At 50.6% G+C, this 17,170-nt stretch overlaps 5 protein-coding genes across 5 annotated transcripts; 2 read left to right on the plus strand and 3 right to left on the minus strand.

Annotated features, from left to right (window-relative positions):
* Nucleotides 1-369: 369 nt before the first annotated feature.
* BO83DRAFT_322898 (MFS general substrate transporter) lies at nt 370-4,806 on the plus strand (the record flags this gene model as incomplete). Its single annotated transcript, XM_025527912.1, has 7 exons — nt 370-598; nt 730-763; nt 821-985; nt 1,042-1,513; nt 1,567-1,894; nt 1,947-2,262; nt 3,171-4,806. The coding sequence occupies 7 exons, from the start codon at nt 370-372 to the stop codon at nt 4,804-4,806; spliced, it is 3,180 nt and encodes a 1,059-aa protein (XP_025383691.1).
* Nucleotides 4,807-5,663: 857 nt separating this feature from the next.
* Nucleotides 5,664-6,071, minus strand: BO83DRAFT_431221 (40S ribosomal protein eS30; the record flags this gene model as incomplete). The annotated part of the gene is made up of 4 exons (XM_025535567.1): nt 5,664-5,705; nt 5,736-5,879; nt 5,963-5,974; nt 6,063-6,071. 4 exons carry the CDS (start codon nt 6,069-6,071, stop codon nt 5,664-5,666), a joined length of 207 nt encoding a protein of 68 aa, XP_025383692.1.
* Nucleotides 6,072-11,010: 4,939 nt separating this feature from the next.
* Nucleotides 11,011-12,197, plus strand: BO83DRAFT_145463 (glycoside hydrolase family 128 protein). Its single transcript, XM_025526197.1, has one exon. It carries the CDS (start codon nt 11,224-11,226, stop codon nt 12,073-12,075), a length of 852 nt encoding a protein of 283 aa, XP_025383693.1. The 5' UTR covers nt 11,011-11,223; the 3' UTR covers nt 12,076-12,197.
* Nucleotides 12,198-13,782: 1,585 nt separating this feature from the next.
* BO83DRAFT_322875 (carboxymuconolactone decarboxylase family protein) lies at nt 13,783-14,392 on the minus strand (the record flags this gene model as incomplete). Its single annotated transcript, XM_025527911.1, has 2 exons — nt 13,783-13,818; nt 13,922-14,392. The coding sequence occupies 2 exons, from the start codon at nt 14,390-14,392 to the stop codon at nt 13,783-13,785; spliced, it is 507 nt and encodes a 168-aa protein (XP_025383694.1).
* A 560-nt stretch (nt 14,393-14,952) lies between these two features.
* BO83DRAFT_440933 (WD40 repeat domain-containing protein) lies at nt 14,953-17,002 on the minus strand. Its single transcript, XM_025536297.1, has 3 exons — nt 16,315-17,002; nt 16,079-16,242; nt 14,953-16,019 (listed from the first exon to the last, which is right to left on the minus strand). The coding sequence occupies exons 1-3, from the start codon at nt 16,961-16,963 to the stop codon at nt 15,105-15,107; spliced, it is 1,728 nt and encodes a 575-aa protein (XP_025383695.1). The 5' UTR covers nt 16,964-17,002; the 3' UTR covers nt 14,953-15,104.
* Between the last annotated feature and the right edge of the window lie 168 nt (nt 17,003-17,170).

A 17,170-nucleotide genomic window follows, 5' to 3' on the forward strand; every position in this document is an offset into this window, starting at 1 on the left:
TTCGGCTTTTTCAAGCACTTGGAGTGTAGCCCTCCTATAGTGCCGTTCGGCTTTGAGCAAGCGATGGCATTATCCCTGGAAAGGCAATTGTCTCGTCCGATCTATCCAGTAGTTCTCTCCCGCTCCCCTCCCACCCCTGCTTAACGTCACTATCCCTCACCTGCGGGGCGTGGAGAGGAGAGAACACATTCGCGTAATCGTGGCTCCCATTCAAACAGGTCTTATTGGTGACAGACCACGCGAAGCACCCCTCTTGCATCGCGCTGATGCTATAAATCTTGCTGCCGCCCTCATTCTGCTGCATTCTGTCCTTGTTCGGTCCGAGTTCTGCATCTGTACTTCTTACTTCTTCGTTCCGTTTAGTGAGTCATGGGTTTCTTTGGCAAGAGGGAAGCTCCCGGTGACACTACGGGCCATGTCGATGCCATCATTGAGGCTCCGGGGCCTGATCCAGAAAAGCAACAAGTCGCTCATGATGAGGACCTTCACACGGCGCTTCCTCAGATCCCTCAGGTCACACCTACCATTGATCCCGCAGTTGAAGCGCGCTTGTTGAGAAAATTGGACTTGAGGGTTCCAACGCTGCTAGGGTTTTTGTGTAAGTTCCAATATTCTTTCTTACTCCCGCACTCTCACTTTCACCGCTCATCCGACTTCTTCTTATCCTGCTTTGTCACAATTCACCTTTGGTCTTTCTTGGAGCATATCTAATATGATGTGTACATGCAGATCTTCTTTCCCTTCTGGATAGAAGCAATATCGGGTACGTTTTCTCAACCTTTGCATACTAGCTGTGACCTGTCGCCTGACATCGTGCCAGAAATGCCAAAATCGCAGGAATGGAAGAGGACTTGCACCTCACGGGAAATCGCTATACATGGCTTTTGACTATTTTCTATATATCCTACACCCTGTTTGAGTTTTTGGCTTTAATGTGGAAGATAATGCCACCTCATAGGTGGGCAGCTATCACAGTAATGACTTGGTATGTACAGACCCATAGCATTAAGGTACCTCGCTCGGTATTTCTGACTGATGCAGGGGTATTGTTGCGACCTGCCAAGCCGCAGTACAGAATTGGGGCGGGATGATGGCTCTGCGTTTCCTGCTCGGCATGTCCGAAGCCGCCTTTGGTCCCGGGTCACCCTATCTGCTTTCCTTCTTTTATCGCCGTCAAGAGCTCGGCCTCCGCTGCGGTTTGTTCTTGTCAGCTGCGCCTCTAGCCAATACATTTGCGGGCGCTCTTGCATATGGTATCACCTCCGGGCATGCAAAGATCGCTAATTGGCGCTTGCTTTTTCTGGTTGAAGGCAGCCCCTCGCTTGTGGCAGCCTTCTTAGCATGGTTCTACTTGCCTGATCATCCCGCGTCAGCCCGTTTCTTGACCGAAGAAGAGAAAGAGGTGGCGCGCGCCCGGTCGCTTCGACGCAGCGGTGAAAGCGAGCGGGTGACCGGCATTAACTGGAAGGAACTGTGGCAGACCTTGCTGGATGCGAAGGCCTGGCTCACTGCGGTATGTTATGGTGGCTCTTTCAACCAAGTGGTATGCTGACAATGATGGTATAGTTGATGTACTTCAGTTGCAATGTGAGCTTTTCCTCGCTGCCCGTGTTTCTTCCCACAATTTTGGAAGACATGGGCTTCACCGCGATCAATGCTCAAGGCCTGACGGCGCCGCCCTACTTCGCTTCATTCCTCGTTACGATCGCCACTACCTGGCTGGCCGATCGGCTTCAGCAGCGAGGCTTGGTGATTGCCTTGTCGTCGCTTGTTGGTGCGATTGGATACGTGCTGCTTGCGACCTGCACCTCCGTTGGGGTGCGCTACTTTGGAGTGTTCCTGGCAGCAGTGGGGGTCTTTCCTTCAATCGCCAACATTCTCCCTTGGGTCTTGAGTATGTACAACGCCAACTCTGCTCTGATCATGTGACTAACATCTGAATGTAGATAACCAAGGCTCAGATACTCGACGGGGTATGGGTATTGTTATATTGAACATCATCGGGCAATGCGGGACTTTCTTGGGAACTAATGTCTTCCCAGCGAGTGACGCACCTCGCTATATCCGAGGCCAGTCAATTTGCGCGGCCTTCATGTTCTTCACCGTGATCCTAGCACTGGCTCTACGGACACTGCTTGTTTGGGAAAACCGTCGTTTGGACAAGAAGTATGGCACTGCAGCCGAAAGGGCTGCCCAGGCAACCACGAAGGGAGATCTTACTCTAGGAGAGGAGAATTATGGAGCAGATTACCGATACGTGCTGTAATTGCTGGGTGTTTTATGTGCGACGGTGCTGCTATGATGATACGACTTATGATGACGTGATGATGTATCCGGAACAAGGTATATAGAATACAGACTATGATATACACCCCATGCAAGGAAAAGTGATATTATTGTTGAAATGAGCCAGGAGATGATGCTGTTCAGTACTTGCGCATAGCCAAATCTCATCTCATCCTCGTTTCAACACAGATGGTTCATGTAGGCCTGGTTATTCCTCTTGAGACTGGTAACTACTATATGTACTTGGCCTTCTTACCCGCAATATATAAATTACTAATAGACGACATGCAATGTAGTGAGCCCACCAGGAAAAATTATTTTACTAGACAGTAGTGGTTCGATTCCTACTACATCTCAATTACTGTGCTCTATTGGGAAGCACTAGCGTGATGATGGAGGGGTAAGTACTACTCCCACGGAAATATATCGACGTCACAACCAGACCTTCCCCCACTGAACTTATCGAACCCACAACTTAATTGTCTGCATCGTACTACTGCACTCGAAGGCAAAAGGCCAGCTTTTTCTCCCATAATCTTATCCAGTGAGCCAACAGCCATTTTACTACCATCGATCATGTGCATCGCTCAACGACAAGCGCTAATCTGGGCGCACGCTTACCACCCCACCAGCATGAAAATGCCCTGATTAGGCTACTAACTCCCTCAACCACCTGTTGCATATACATCCATCTACTGCATATCCGCAGTTCTAATATCTATCTCACATCTAAAATGGCGAACGCTTCTACCGCTGAAAGTCGCAACCTTTACGGCATCGTGGACATGGGCAGGTAAGTACGACTATACAACCCATTCAATGCCATTACTTTCCTCCCACACAACCACATATAACGATAACACCAAAATAACATACAACCATAGCAATGGCATCCGCTTCTCCATAACAGACATCTCTTCCCACGCCGCGCGAATCATGCCCATCCTATTCCAAGACCGAGCCGGCATCTCCCTCTACGACGCGCAATTCTCCGGCCCCACGCGGGGCCCAATCCCACCCCACATCACCGATCAAGTCGTCGACCGACTGGCCCAATTCCAACTCACCTGCGACGATTTCCAAGTCCCCAAGGAGAACATCTACGTCCTAGCTACAGAGGCGACCCGGACGGCCTCGAACTCTGAGGAATTCAGAGCGCGAATTAAAGAACGCACCGGGTGGGAAGTCGCTCTCCTCTCGAAGGAAGATGAAGGGCGCATCGGGGCTTTAGGGATCGCGAGCAGCTCTGCCTCCGTGGCAGGCATCGCCATGGACCTCGGTGGCGGAAGCACACAGATTACATGGGTGATGGAGACAGAGGGCACCGTTACGACGAGTCCGAAGGGCTCGTTCAGTTTCCCGTATGGAGCTGCGGCGTTGACGAAACGGTTAGAGGAGGCTCAGAAGCAGGGAAAAGATGCTGTAAAGGAGCTGAAAAGTGAGATGACCCAGAATTTTCAGGAAGCGTATCGCCAGCTCGATGTTCCCGACGCGCTGGTAAAGATGGCTCGCCGTCGAGGCAGATTCGACCTGTATCTCTGCGGCGGCGGGTTCCGCGGCTGGGGCTACGTCCTGATGAAGCAGAGCAAAGTCAACCCATATCCGATCCCCATCATCAACGGATTCCGCGTCAAGAGAGAGGACTTTCACGACACAGTCTCCGTCCTAGACGTCGTCTCCGACACGGACGAGAAGATCTTCGGCGTATCAAAACGTCGCGCCTCCCAGATCCCCGCCGTGGCCGTTCTCGTGAACGTGATCATGGACGCATTACCAGAGATCACTCACATTCAGTTCTGTCAAGGCGGCGTTCGCGAAGGATTCCTCTTCAACCGACTACCCAGCGAAGTGCGCGCCCAGGACCCCCTCCTCGCAGCAACGGGACTCTACGCACCCCCCTCAGCAACCGCAATCAAAGACCTCCTCCAGTCCGCACTACCCACCTCACCATCACCCATCGCCTCTGTCCACCCTCCACCATCCTTCACCACGAACCTAATCGCAGCCATAGCCAACCTCCTCTACGCCCACTCCCAAGTCCCTCGCGAATCTCGCTCCGCAGCAGCCCTCCACAGCACAACAACGGGTCTCCTCTCCTCCACGAACTGTCTCTCCCACATCGAACGAGCCCTCATTGCCCTCGTGCTCTGTGAGCGCTGGACCGGGGACCTAGCGCCCATGGACCAGGCGTACCACAAGCAACTGAGTCGGTGTGTCACGGCGCAGGAGGTCTGGTGGGCTCAGTATCTGGGGAGAGTGGCTGTTGTGGTCGGGGATGTGTATCCTGCCGGAAGGGTGGTGGAGGGGCAGTGGCGGATCCGGATTGAGACGGGGTGGGAGGAGATCGTGAAGAAGGGGGAGAGGTGTGATTTGTTGAGGGTGAAGGTGCGGAGGAATGAGGGGGTTACTGCTGTGCTAGAGGATGTGTTGCGGGAGAGGACGGAGAAGGTTGAGAAGGTTGGGAAGAGGAAGAACTGGGTGAAGGAGTATGGGGTCAGGGTTGGGGTGAGTATTTGCTAGTTGAGCTTTTTGAGCAGTATCTACGGAACTATAGAGGGGTAGCTTGGAGGGGTAGGATGTGAGTTGGATATAGTTATGCCGGAATTTGAATTGCGTAGGACATATGGGTCGATATTTGATAGCTTAGGCTATATTGAGCTATTACTACGAATTACAAGGGGAGATCATTTGGTCTACAGTACAACAGTACTGCAGTACTGCTCTTCGTAGGACTGGAGGATGCGAGAGCTTATCTCACGTCATCCCTGGGCATCCTCTGAATCGAAGGAGACGCTCAGACTCAGCCTGTCAACTGCTGGCCCGCGCATTCCAAGCCATCAGTGCGAGCCTGTCAGCCTCGCCACTGTGACTCACTCCGTGACGGATACCCCCAGCACTCCCCCCCAGTCTACGGGCGGACATGTCCAGCACATCCGTAGCTAGAGGTCAGAAAAAAGGATGATTGAGAGACTGAACAGCGATGGTATTCATCCCAAACAAAATCCGATAGACTCGAAAAACATGAAACAATCATCTGGGAAGGTCATTCCATTTGAAAACCCGTTTCCACACACAAAAGGTGAGTCGATAAATAGCTTTAAAAAAAACATCACTAAACGGGCCCCCCGCGCTTGAAAAGAGAGAAAAAGCGAAGGGATGGCCTCCTCCCTCCCTCTTTCCAAGCGCCTTTTGTGATGAGATACGCATCACATGGTTTTGCTCAGCCCCTCAATTTCCCTTCACGCCAAAATGAAACCCGGGGAATCGTTCGTCGTTTTGCGGTTGTTCATCGAAGATTTGGCCGTTTACTGGGTGGGGTTGGCGTTCATCTGTAGATAGTAGAAAAAGATATGTGTAAGCCGTACTGTACTGAACCTCTATTCCAGACTCTCTTCTTCGCGCTTTGTCGAATTTTGAATCTGTGTCAGGTCGGTTTGGTTCATTCATACCTTGCGCTTGCCACCGGTCAGGGTAACGTTGACGAAACGGCGAGTGTAGACGAGTCTCTTGCGGGCACGGCCCTTGGGGCTCTTGGGCTTCTCCTGCTTCTCGACCTTGGGGGTGGCGGCCTTGACCTTACCGGCACGAGCGAGCTATTGGATTTGCGAAGTTATGTTAGATGGATGATGTCTTGTGGTGTTGGGATATCGTCGATGGACGAGGAGGCGAGGCTTACCGATCCGTGAACCTGGAATCAAAAGCATGTTAGTTTAATTTCCCATCATTTCATCAAAATCATCATTTTCAGCAGAGGGAATTATCTCAGTTGAACATACCTTACCCATCTTGGCGATTAAATCTGACCTTCAGATACAACAAGGAGGGATTCTGTCGATGGCGTTTGTCGGGGTTGCGAGCAAAGGTCGATGGGTGTGGAATTTTCGCTGTTTCGCTGCGAGGTCACGCGTTTGTGCGGTGGCGCCCCACCGGGCTTCTATCCGCTGCCCCCTTCGGTTAGCCGGTTACATAAGATTGCTGTGCTGGGGTGCTGAGTAATATGGCCTTATGCGGTGGATAGATGCCAGAACTAGTTAGTGCGGACTTCCTCAAGGCTCACAATTGTCAGTGGCCTCAGGAATCAAGTCATCAAGACCTTGGGTTCTCTATTGCAAATGCAAGATGGTGCGTCGCAAACATACTTCATTGCATAGCAGAATATTGTTCCAGATTACCCCTTTCCACTTTCTTGAGGAGATAACAGGGTATTTTGGCGACGCACACATCATCCTCCGCTTATGACGCACCCAACACCGATCTTACCCTATTGAAGCTCTCCGGGAGGTCTACTCGAGATGCTCTTGCTCAACCGCCATCATGGTTAATGGCGAACTCAGGTGTTGGTGGTTGTTACCACTGCAATATAACAATCTCATAAGTTCGGTACGGCACTGTAGCTCGATATGCTTTGAGAGGACGCAAGTACTAGCTGCCGTCGATATTCAGAAGACAGAATGAAACAGCCTAATTGAGAGTCGACCAGAATAGGCAGCTATTAGGAAAATGCGACCTGCCATCAGACTGTTGGCTTACGTCGGATTTGGCATGTCTCCCGATTGCCTCGACCGACCACTTAGGAGTGGCATCACCGAAGGTAACTAGTCCGAAACCAGACATGGTGTGATGTAAAGAGGGATTTGAAGGACGGAAGGAAAAGGCCGTCTTCAACATGGTAGTATTCTTGTTGACATAATCAAGCTATCACACATCAGTCGGGAAGATTGGGGTGCTGCAAGAAGTGCTCCTTCCTTGGTCAGCAAATAGGCCTGCCGTTCTAGGCGATTGGCGCTATACTCTACGCTCTCAAATCAGGCAAGAATGGTCGATTGGTCTCTCTATGTGGCCTATACATACTAATAAAAGGCCGGGACTGCATGAACATTAGCTCATTTTACAACAGCCTCTAGAATCAGAACCACACCAGATCACCGTGGTTACGATAATCGATAGTTGTCTGCATCGATAGGCCTGTATATAGGCTACGCATCCGAGCTTCTACCTCCAAGCATCAAGGGGCGGTAAGCTACATGATTGGCCATTTAGATTCAAATGAAAAGAAATATAGATATCATTGCATTGAATACTCTGTAAGGTAGACAGTATCCTCCCAAGCTGGCACAGAGGAGATTGTTCTTCGATTACCTGCCCTGCTACGCTCTTGCCACTTCGAGCACTAGCAGGAGATTCAATCGCTTCATGATCGATAATTAGAGGTGACGCGGACCTTGTTAAGCAAGATCCCTGTGGAACTACCAGCTTCACAAGATAGTACTCATTACGCCTCATTAAATTCCTTGAAAAAGTCTTGCGAGGTTCATGAGAAGGGCTGCCTATTATGGCATGACACTCGCAGGGATCCAGCCCCTATCTGGTCCATTACCGTTCTGTCCAATAAACCGGCTTCTCATGGTCCACTCGTTTGGACCAACATGACTAGACTTTCCTGACTACTCGACTGGCGTCTAGACATTTCGAAGATTATCCGTTAAGTATGGTCACTGGGTCTAACGGATCTGAACCCAGACAGTGTTGGGCTTGTTCCCCATACCAAACTCGTCAAGGTGTGTGTCCAGACATCAACGCATCATGCATTTAACTACGCGTCGGTGCCTAATTGATGGAGCAGGCTAGTGACGCATTGAGTCAAAGAATCTAGTGATGCGAGGAGACTTTTCTCGGAGGCCGCAAATGACTCCCGAGACTACACCACACACCATAGAGTGAGGTTTCGATTCGAACCAGATATGCACGAGATTGGAAGCGTGGGGCTTACTGAAGCAGCCACTTGAACACACTGACTCCAAGTCTACGTATGAGTCATGGTCGTGGTATGCCAGTGCAGAGACCGTTGCTGCCGTGTAACAGCTCTCCAAAGGCCGATGGTACGCTTTCCATGATAGCTCAGGCAAGTAGTCTGGCCGTAATTACTCAGATTGGGACTAGATAACTAATAATCCAGTAAATGAGTAGACGGACACTACGCATGCAGAGTTGACTGACTTTACAGATCACTGGAACTAGACATCCCTTGATGTAATCAACAGCAGACCGTGCAAGCTGCGTAGTGGTTCACATAATATAAACGCTCTACCAGGGTATCGCAATAGGATCCGACAAAGTTGCAAAATAGTGGATGCCTTACAAAGTGTCCCAACAGCCTCAATAATTGGTCCTCGATAAGGCCTAACTTATGGGCGTGAAGCGACTGGCACTTTCCTTACCTTGTGACCCCTCTCGAACCAGGATGAACATGTTTGGCAAGGGATTAGCAATACAACGAGCTGCAGGATTTCCGTCGAGATCCGGTGGTATGTCGACCTGCTATTGCCTAGAGTACTTTGTGTACTTTGATTCTATCGGTGTGGAGCGGAATTCCGATATGTCCTCGGCCCATATCCACAACCACGTTGCATTGCGTCGCAACGGCGCTGGCATGTGCGTACTGCGTAGGCAGGAATTTCCGACGTATAGCGAGCAGTGACGAACTGATCCACTGCAAGGTACGTGGTATGTCCGGGATGCGAGTTGCTTGTTCCTGTCTATCCGAGCGGGGGTACCTGGCAGTCGGTGAGCAGGCAGCCCAATGCCGGTTGTCATTGGGTGCAGCGGAGGGAATCTGAAACGTAGGTGGATCGGCGGTGACGGGGAGTTGAGTTCGTTTGAGAATCGCGGTGGAGGGAGGGCGATGCTTCAGATCAGTGGTGGATGAGAATGCGATTAGGTTTGGCTATAATTATAGTGTAGTTCGTGGGCAGGAATTGGTAGTGCCATGTGTTTTGCTTGATTTTTCTCGGCTGAGGCAGATTTGTCGATCGCGAGGGGAAGAGAGAAGGATTGACTGGAACAGTGCAGTGAGTATTGCATCGTATGGTATTTTAAATATCTCAACTATTATAACTTTTCAATATCAAAATGCAAAAACGAAGTAGTATTATTAAAGTCAGCTGATGTATTGCATTGTTTGCCTTTGCAGCAGATGAAATCGGAGAGTAATCCAGAGAAATGATCTCGGCAGTCAACAGAACAATCATTGTTGGCTTTTCTTGCGATCGCAGGTGGAGACTGCCGGTATGCTGTGATCTGATCAATAATGACTGACAGACAGACACGAATTCGAGTCCACTCTTTGTCTGCAATGATCGTTCATTCTCCCCCTCCTCTTCCCACACTTTGCTTTTGCTGTTCCTGGTTTCAGGTGACTGATCTTCTTCATTTCCACAACAGACTGAGCCAGTCATAGTCGCATTCTCACCTACACTCATTTTCAACACAAGAATCAGTTGACTCCTAAATTCTAAGTCCTGTCAATATTCAATTTTTGACCATGATACTCATCAACCTGATCGATCGGTGGAGTCTGATGCCGTTGTGCCACCGTCATTAGTTCCTTGCTGACACGCTCCACGGCCGGGACGCATCACCATCCCCATCAGCCACTGAGGGGCCCTTCAGGATGGATCGCGGCCGTCAAGCATCAACACTATTAGCTGACTAGTGATGCTTACATCTGGAGCCAATAGTATATCGACTTTATCCCCCCAAAATTCGGCGAATCATTCGATTCTTCGCTTATTCCGTGCCTGACGCCATTGCCTTGATGAAACAAACACAATCCAGCGAATAAAAGGCCCGACTCACGGCGGAGGTCGCTGCCTACAGCCCTTTCTCCGCCCGACAGTGATAATGGTGGCTTTGACGCCACGCAACTCCCAAACGTCAGACGGGACAAAAATATCCCACCCCCGGAGAAAGGGCTGGGTAGAAGGGAAGGGAATCCCTTCGAAGGGGGGGTAGATGCCAATTTGCCAAGCAGTAGAACCTCCCTTTGATGTAGCTCGTCTACGGTTTCTGCATCTTTTTCTGCAGAATGGTACACTTGACGACAGGTCAACTATGGTTGCGGTGTGGTTCTTAGGGCACAGTAATTATCGGCATTACATGAGGGGAACAAGGCATGGCGCCCAGACGAGGGGAATGCCTTCGAGTCTGGACTGCAGTGGGGGGCGCGCAGTGGGCGTTCATCCCGGCCAGATGGTGAACTAAACTGCCACTAAACTAGTGCTGCCCTAAAGGCGCGGTCTGGCCGCTGCCAGACGGTTGGACGACATGACCCAGCACAGAACCGGATTGTTGAGAGTGATTCTGTCGAGAGAAAAGCTGCACAAAAGTACAAGATAAATGATGCTGTTGGGTAGACATACACCTCCATCCAAAGTAGGGGGAATCAGTCGGATACATCCACTGAACCGATCAGCTGCAGGTATCCGCACCACTGCAGGAACAACCACCGCAAGGTTCCCCCCGGACGCTTGCTGTCCAGTCGCTGCCAACCGCCAGGCACACGGGCTGAATAATGGGCGTCAATATTTCTCTGTCCCACTGTCCCTGAGCGACACACGGTACCCGCCCGATGACGTTCCATGGGTCGGCCGCGGTGAGGATGCAGGGGGTCAGGAACGCTCCGACGCAGGCAATCAGAGGGGGTCGTCGAACAATGGAAAAAGCAACGACTAGTGACTAGTCGTACTTTACTCATGCAAAGAGCACAAAACCTTCCTCCCTGTGGAGACCTGATTGGTCGGAACCGAATGGGCGCCTAGAAAAAGCACCCAACCCTAAGTTGTTCTGCAACTGCCACTGCCCGTTGTCGGGTGTCTATATAACCGCCCTCTTTCCCCTCCCTGTCTCCTACTCGAAACTCTCTTCCTCACCTAGATCTTCATCTCTCACCTCCCCAGCCTTTCCTTCTTTGCACCTGTGCCGTGCACGGTCAAGCCATTCCTTCATTCTTTGAACATATTGCCTGACTCCTAGTAGTCTAGCAGCCACTCTTTGCAAGAGCGCTTTGAGAGAACCGGTATTCTCATACTCAAAAGTTATACATACACATCACTTCTCTCCGAACAAAACCGAACAACCCCCGAAATCCATACATACACCATGGTCTCCTTCAAGTCTCTTCTGACCGCCACCACCCTGGCCACCGCCGTTCTGGCCATCCCTCATGGCGGCCACGGCCATGGCAGCCACAAGCACCGCTCCACCCACGTCGCCTCCAAGCGCGGCTCTTCCTCCAAGCGTGGCGCTGCCTACAACTCTGCCTCCAGCGTCCATACGCTGACCTCCGGCTCCTCCGGCAACGGCACAGTCTCCTGGGCTTATGACTGGAACATGTACGCCGACGGCAGCCTTCCCAGCAATGTCGAATACGTGCCCATGCTGTGGGGCAGCAAGATGTTTGGAGGTTGGTTGACCGCCATCGAGACTGCCCTTGACAGCGGTAGCAATTACATCATGGGATTCAACGAGCCCGACTCCTCCTCCCAAGCCTCGATGACTGCTTCCGAAGCCGCCAGCTCCTACAAGGAATACATCACTCCTTACTCTGGCAAGGCTAAACTCGTTACCCCTGCCGTCACCAGCAGCACCACCGAAGGCGAGGGTCTCAGCTGGATGAAGTCCTTCCTGTCCGAATGCAGCGAGTGCGACATGTCAGTGCTGGCAGTCCACTGGTACGGCACCTCGGCCGATGACTTCAAGTCCTTCGTGCAGGAGGCCATGCAGGTGGCGGACGACAACGGACTGGACGAGACCTGGGTGACGGAGTTTGCCCTCACCAGCGGCGAATCGGCCGGCAGCGATGAGAGTTCAGCGGCGGACTTCCTCGACGAAGTTTTGCCGTGGTTGGATAGCCAGAGTGGCGTGGGACGGTATGCGTATTACATGTGTGCAGACGGCTATCTGCTCAGCGGGGATGAGTTGAGCTCTAGTGGAAAGGTCTACGTTGCATAGACAACTACAACTACCTTGATTCCATTTAGATTTGCTTTACCTTGCCTTTTATCCCGTGATACCTTTTGAGTCGTTTTCATCTATTCTACCATTCTTCTGCCATCCCTCCTCGAAAGGAAGAGATGAAGCATCCCATTTCACCCACCCATTTTACTTCAATACAATACAATTTCAATTGAAGTCAGATAAAATTAAAACCCAAATAACAACTTTTCCACAAAAATTGAAACAATTAAAATCACATTCACAACCCCGACCGAAACTCCAAATTCAAAATCCACATACATCCCCCTAAACACACTAACCAGCCCCGTTCCACGGCTCCCCGGACCCAGAAAGCAGCAACATTGGTCCTTGCTCCCTCCTTTCCCCGTTGACTTCTACACATCCATGGACATTGCACCCCGTCGTAAATCTTCATTGGCTGGAAAGCTATTTTTGGGTTTCCAGCTTTCTATCTCATCTGGTTTTGGTCATGTTGATTTGATTATCATGAGGTTTTACCATGTTGGGTTTGGTCTGGGCTCGCTTGGCTTTTTTTTTTTTTTCTTTTTGCTTTCCCTTGTGATGCGATTCAGTTTAAGTAATTGATTGATTGAATCGTGAGATAAGTAGTTTAGTGGTTGTGGGGTTTGGGTTTAGTTGGTTCCGTTCCAATGGCTCGGGAAATTGGTTTTCTTGGTGAGATTTCTTGTGATAGTGAGTCTGGATTGTTTTTTTTGTTGCGTGGGCTTGGCTGCTTGGCTGCTTGTGTAACAACGGTCAGTCAGTTAGTGAGTTACTTTTCCGTTGTTCCTGTTTGGGGTTGTCAGACGAGGGAGATGGATAAAGTAGTAGTTTCGAGGGTGTTAGTGTTGAATAGGTTGCGGAAAGAAAATGGCGCAGGTGGTGGATAGTTGGATTATTTCTGAACCGTGCAGTAACTTAACTGTTAGGACTTTACTAACTGAATAACTGACTAGGTTTGGTTGGGTAAGCCGCTGGATTAGCTGTGATTTATTCACGTGATATAGGTCATGTTGGTGTAGAGTAGAAATGATCAATAAATGATTTTATGAATATTTCAAAATGAAACAGATAACGAATTAAATGGTAAAAACCTATGTTGTACAGCTCACCGATCTGACATGAATTCCTCGATCGAAGGTTAGTATGTAATGTTTTATCAAGAACAATGAATCTGCGGCATCCTCTGCCTCGAGGAAACAACTCACCCTGCCCTTGAACAATGACCTAGTGTCGCAAGTTAGAGGAACCAGGGAAGTTATACTGAAGAACTATTGAGGTATCTCTTCGAGTAGTCTGTCTGATTCGCAATTCTCCATCCGGGCTAACCTACAACGCCATCGAGATGGCTATAGTATTGATCGTAGACATACTGCAGACGATTTCTTTCTCGGTCTGTATCTGGAAAGAATCACGCTGGACTAATTATGAACGATAATTGCTTTCTTCTTGATGTTGTAGTAATTGTGTATCTTTCCATGTAAATGAGCAACACCATATATACAAGTCTCCGTTTTCTGGCGCCATTTAGAAGCTTTATCGCCTGTTTGGGAATTAACTGAACAATGGAAAAACCGTTATCAGGCACAATGTCAGGAGTGAAAAGGAGCTAGGATAGGAGCTTCTCGAGTAGGGCAATTTTCATAATCAGATAGTGCCCATCAACCCATATTTCATCGCTTCATTCACAAAAGAGCAAGATCAAAGTTTAGACTTGGCCCAATCATCAAAATCGCACTGCAGAACCGTAGTCAAGCGTGAAAACGAGTAATAAAATCCCTATAATAGAAGTTTAAATTCTCATTTACAACATAACACAGAGAATCTGGAATTTACTAACCTGAAGGGTGATGATCTCCACGATTTCTCTATCGGAGAATTGACCCTTAACACTCTTCCACAGCTCATCACTAACTTCAGGCTGTTGGATAATTGTTTCGACGAAGCTGAGCAGGATGAGATCTTTCTCGCTAAATCCCGCCGCCCCATTGTCAAGTTTCCTGTTGATGAAGTAATCCTTTTCCTTCGCGGACGCTTTGAGCGCCGCTTGCTGCTGCTCGGTCACACCGGCCTTTAAGGATACGGGAATATGATGGGTCCATTCATAGGTTGAGTTGAACTTTGAGGTTGTCAACATAATCACCAATTCACGGTGTCTGGCTGAGAGAGATAAGTGCTTGAACTGGGCGTTTCCTAATCCTGCCCAGTGATCAGCAGTTGCTGTGCTGTAGGATAGAAGTTTAATGATGTTGAGCGTAGGGTGCGATTTGGCATGCTGTTTAGGCGGCTCTGGATAGGGCAGTCGAGCCATGATGGTTCTTTTTGGAGAGTGACTGGGCTATAGAATGGTTGAGATAGATCCGTGTAACGACCAGATGTTGTTGATTCTGTGCGGGGGATATTGTCATATATTACAGTTGATGTTGATTAGCGATCTTTGTTGAGTCTCGGACGACAAATCCGTAAGTGCCTCCTGGGCCGAGGGCCGAGCAAATGGTCGACCCCCGAGGTCGTGGAGGTATAACACGGCGCTGAGGCTGAGTAGACAATTCAACGATGCCAACAAATGGAGCATAAAATAACAGATAGTTTAGGGGTTGAGCTTTAACTGAATGTAGTCGTGTTTGGCAGTCACGATGACGTATACAATGGAAGAGTTGCCGCATTAGTTAACAAACTTAGCTACTGCTTAATCATTACGTGCCAATACGGAGCTATGAAGGAAGAGTCAAAACAGTTGCGCCAGTTCTGCATCCTAGTATAAGTGGATATGTGTTATGACAGGTGGTTAGGTAGATAATAGTCAGTGGATGTCTCTGTGTATGTGGACACCCACTCAATTCATATTATAATAATCGGTTGTGGTTAGTTGATAATGTATCAAGTGCTGTATCTCATCATCCCTCGTGTCTATTATACATTCCTGAACGCCGGTCCGTCCGTCCATCCACCCATCCAGCCAGCCAGCCCTTTTTGTTCTCTTTTATTTTTCTTTTGTTTCCTGGTAATAATGTACATTGGTATTACCCGTCTGGGCCTGTGGCTTCGCCCATTTCGGTGTCTTCCGGTTCCGGTTCCGGGTCATCTTTGTGTCCGTTCGGTTGTTCGAGGTTGTGGTCGTGATTTGCTTCTGGTAGACCGTTTGGTTTCTCGACTTCTATGTCCCCATTCGGTTGTTGGTCCGTGTCTCCATTCACTCCGTCTCCATTCGTTTGGGGAGGAGTATTCGCGGTGGAGGTGTTGGTGGTTTCCGCTGCTTCTGCATCTGCATCCGCTTCCTCCCATACCCGCACGGTCCCGTCTAACCCGCAGCTCACCATCAGCCGCGACTCCTCCAGCGTGCATGTGTCCACTCCCAGCACCACCCCATTGTGACCCTCCAGACGCTGCAGCACTTGCTTGCTGACCACGTCCCAGCACAGCACAGCTCCGTCCTCGCTGCCGCTAACGACGAACGCATACCGCGGTCCGCCCCGCTCCCCATATACCCCGAATCCGCCCTGCAGACTGTATTTCTTATTGCCATGGCCCTGGTACGTCTTGATGCACCGCCCCTCGACGTAGTCCCACAGTCGCACGCAGTCGTCCAGCGTCCACGCCAACACGTACTTGCCGTTCGGGGAGAACTTGACCGCCGTCACGGGCGGGTTGTCTTCGTGCACCAGCGTCCGCAGACACTGGCCCGTCGCGGTATCCCAGATTCGAATCAGTCCGTCCGTCGCGCACGAGGCAATGAGGGTACCGTCCCAGACGACGTCGATGCCTCCGACCGGGTCGGAGTGTGCGGGCAGCGACCGCATCACTCGTGCTGATCGCACATCCCATAGGAATACCGCTTCATCGTAGGATCCGCTCACGAGCATGTTGCCTTTGGGCGAGAATGCTATCTGGTAGACGTAATTGTGGTGGCCGACGAAGGGGATCGGGTGCGCCTTGCCCTTTTGTAACTTATTAGTTCCAAAGAATATTACCAGAGTTATTTGCAACGTGAACCCACCGTCAATACATTCCACAGACGAATCGTCTTGTCGTCTGATCCCGACGCAATGGTCGCTCCGTCCGGACTCCATGAGATGGTAGAAATGCCTGCCAGATGACCCTCGAATGTATGGATCAATCGACCCGTCACCGTATCCCATACCTTGACAGCCCCGTCCGCCCCTTGTAACACTGTCAGTGACCCATTCGATGTAGATGAAAGTTGAGGAAAAAGGAGAGGAGCATAAAACCCACCTCCGCTAGCAATCATCGAAGAGTCCGGCGAGAACCGTACTGCCGAGACTCCTCGAATATGACCCCGTAGTAAATACTTCTGGTAATAAGTCACCTTGTCCGGTTTGGGCGGCGGCGGCGGTGGTTGCGGCACCGGGGTGGGCGACCGTTCGCCAAACGACTGATCAACAGCTACATCGCCGTCGGCGGCGGTTGCGGTCTCTTCGACATCGCCCTCGGCGCCGCCGTCTTCCTGCTCCGGATCAATTTCAGGGTCGAGTCCAGGCTCGGGAGCCACGTCGTCCTCCTCTTCTTCCGCCTCGTAGTGGTCGTGGTCGAGATATCGCTCCGAGGACGGCTCCGCGCTTGGCTCGGAGGGCGAGGACGGACTGCGACCGCGATTCCTCGCCGACCAGTACTCCTTCGCGTCGACAGCCAGCTCGTCGGGGCTCTCGGAGCCGCTGAAGCTGCGCGAGCGGCGATATGGGCGCTGTGGGGGATATGCCTTCTGGATGGACCAGCTGGCGCGGCGGCGTTCGGCCTCGTCGTGGTCGGAGCCCGCGGCCAGCTCGTCGGACGAGGATTCTACGGGCGAATGGATGAAGCCATTCTGGGCCTTGGGAGTGGTATCAAGACGACGTCGCTTGGAGCGATGCATGGAGCCATCCATGAGAAGGCAAAAAAACGGCGCGAGAGAATTGTGGGAAAATAGGGAGAGGAAGGGAGAGAAAGCAAAAAAGCAGCGATCGCGATGATTTCTTTCATCGCCGCGACTTTCATCCCTCGTGACAATCAGGCGATTTTGGGAAGGCGGTAAGACCATTTCCCCAGAATGTGCCTCAAGGCGGTGAGCACCATGATTTCATCGTTTTTCGTT

The sequence above is a fragment of the Aspergillus eucalypticola genome (assembly GCF_003184535.1).
Source record: "Aspergillus eucalypticola CBS 122712 chromosome Unknown BO83scaffold_32, whole genome shotgun sequence".
Lineage (NCBI taxonomy): Eukaryota > Fungi > Ascomycota > Eurotiomycetes > Eurotiales > Aspergillaceae > Aspergillus > Aspergillus eucalypticola.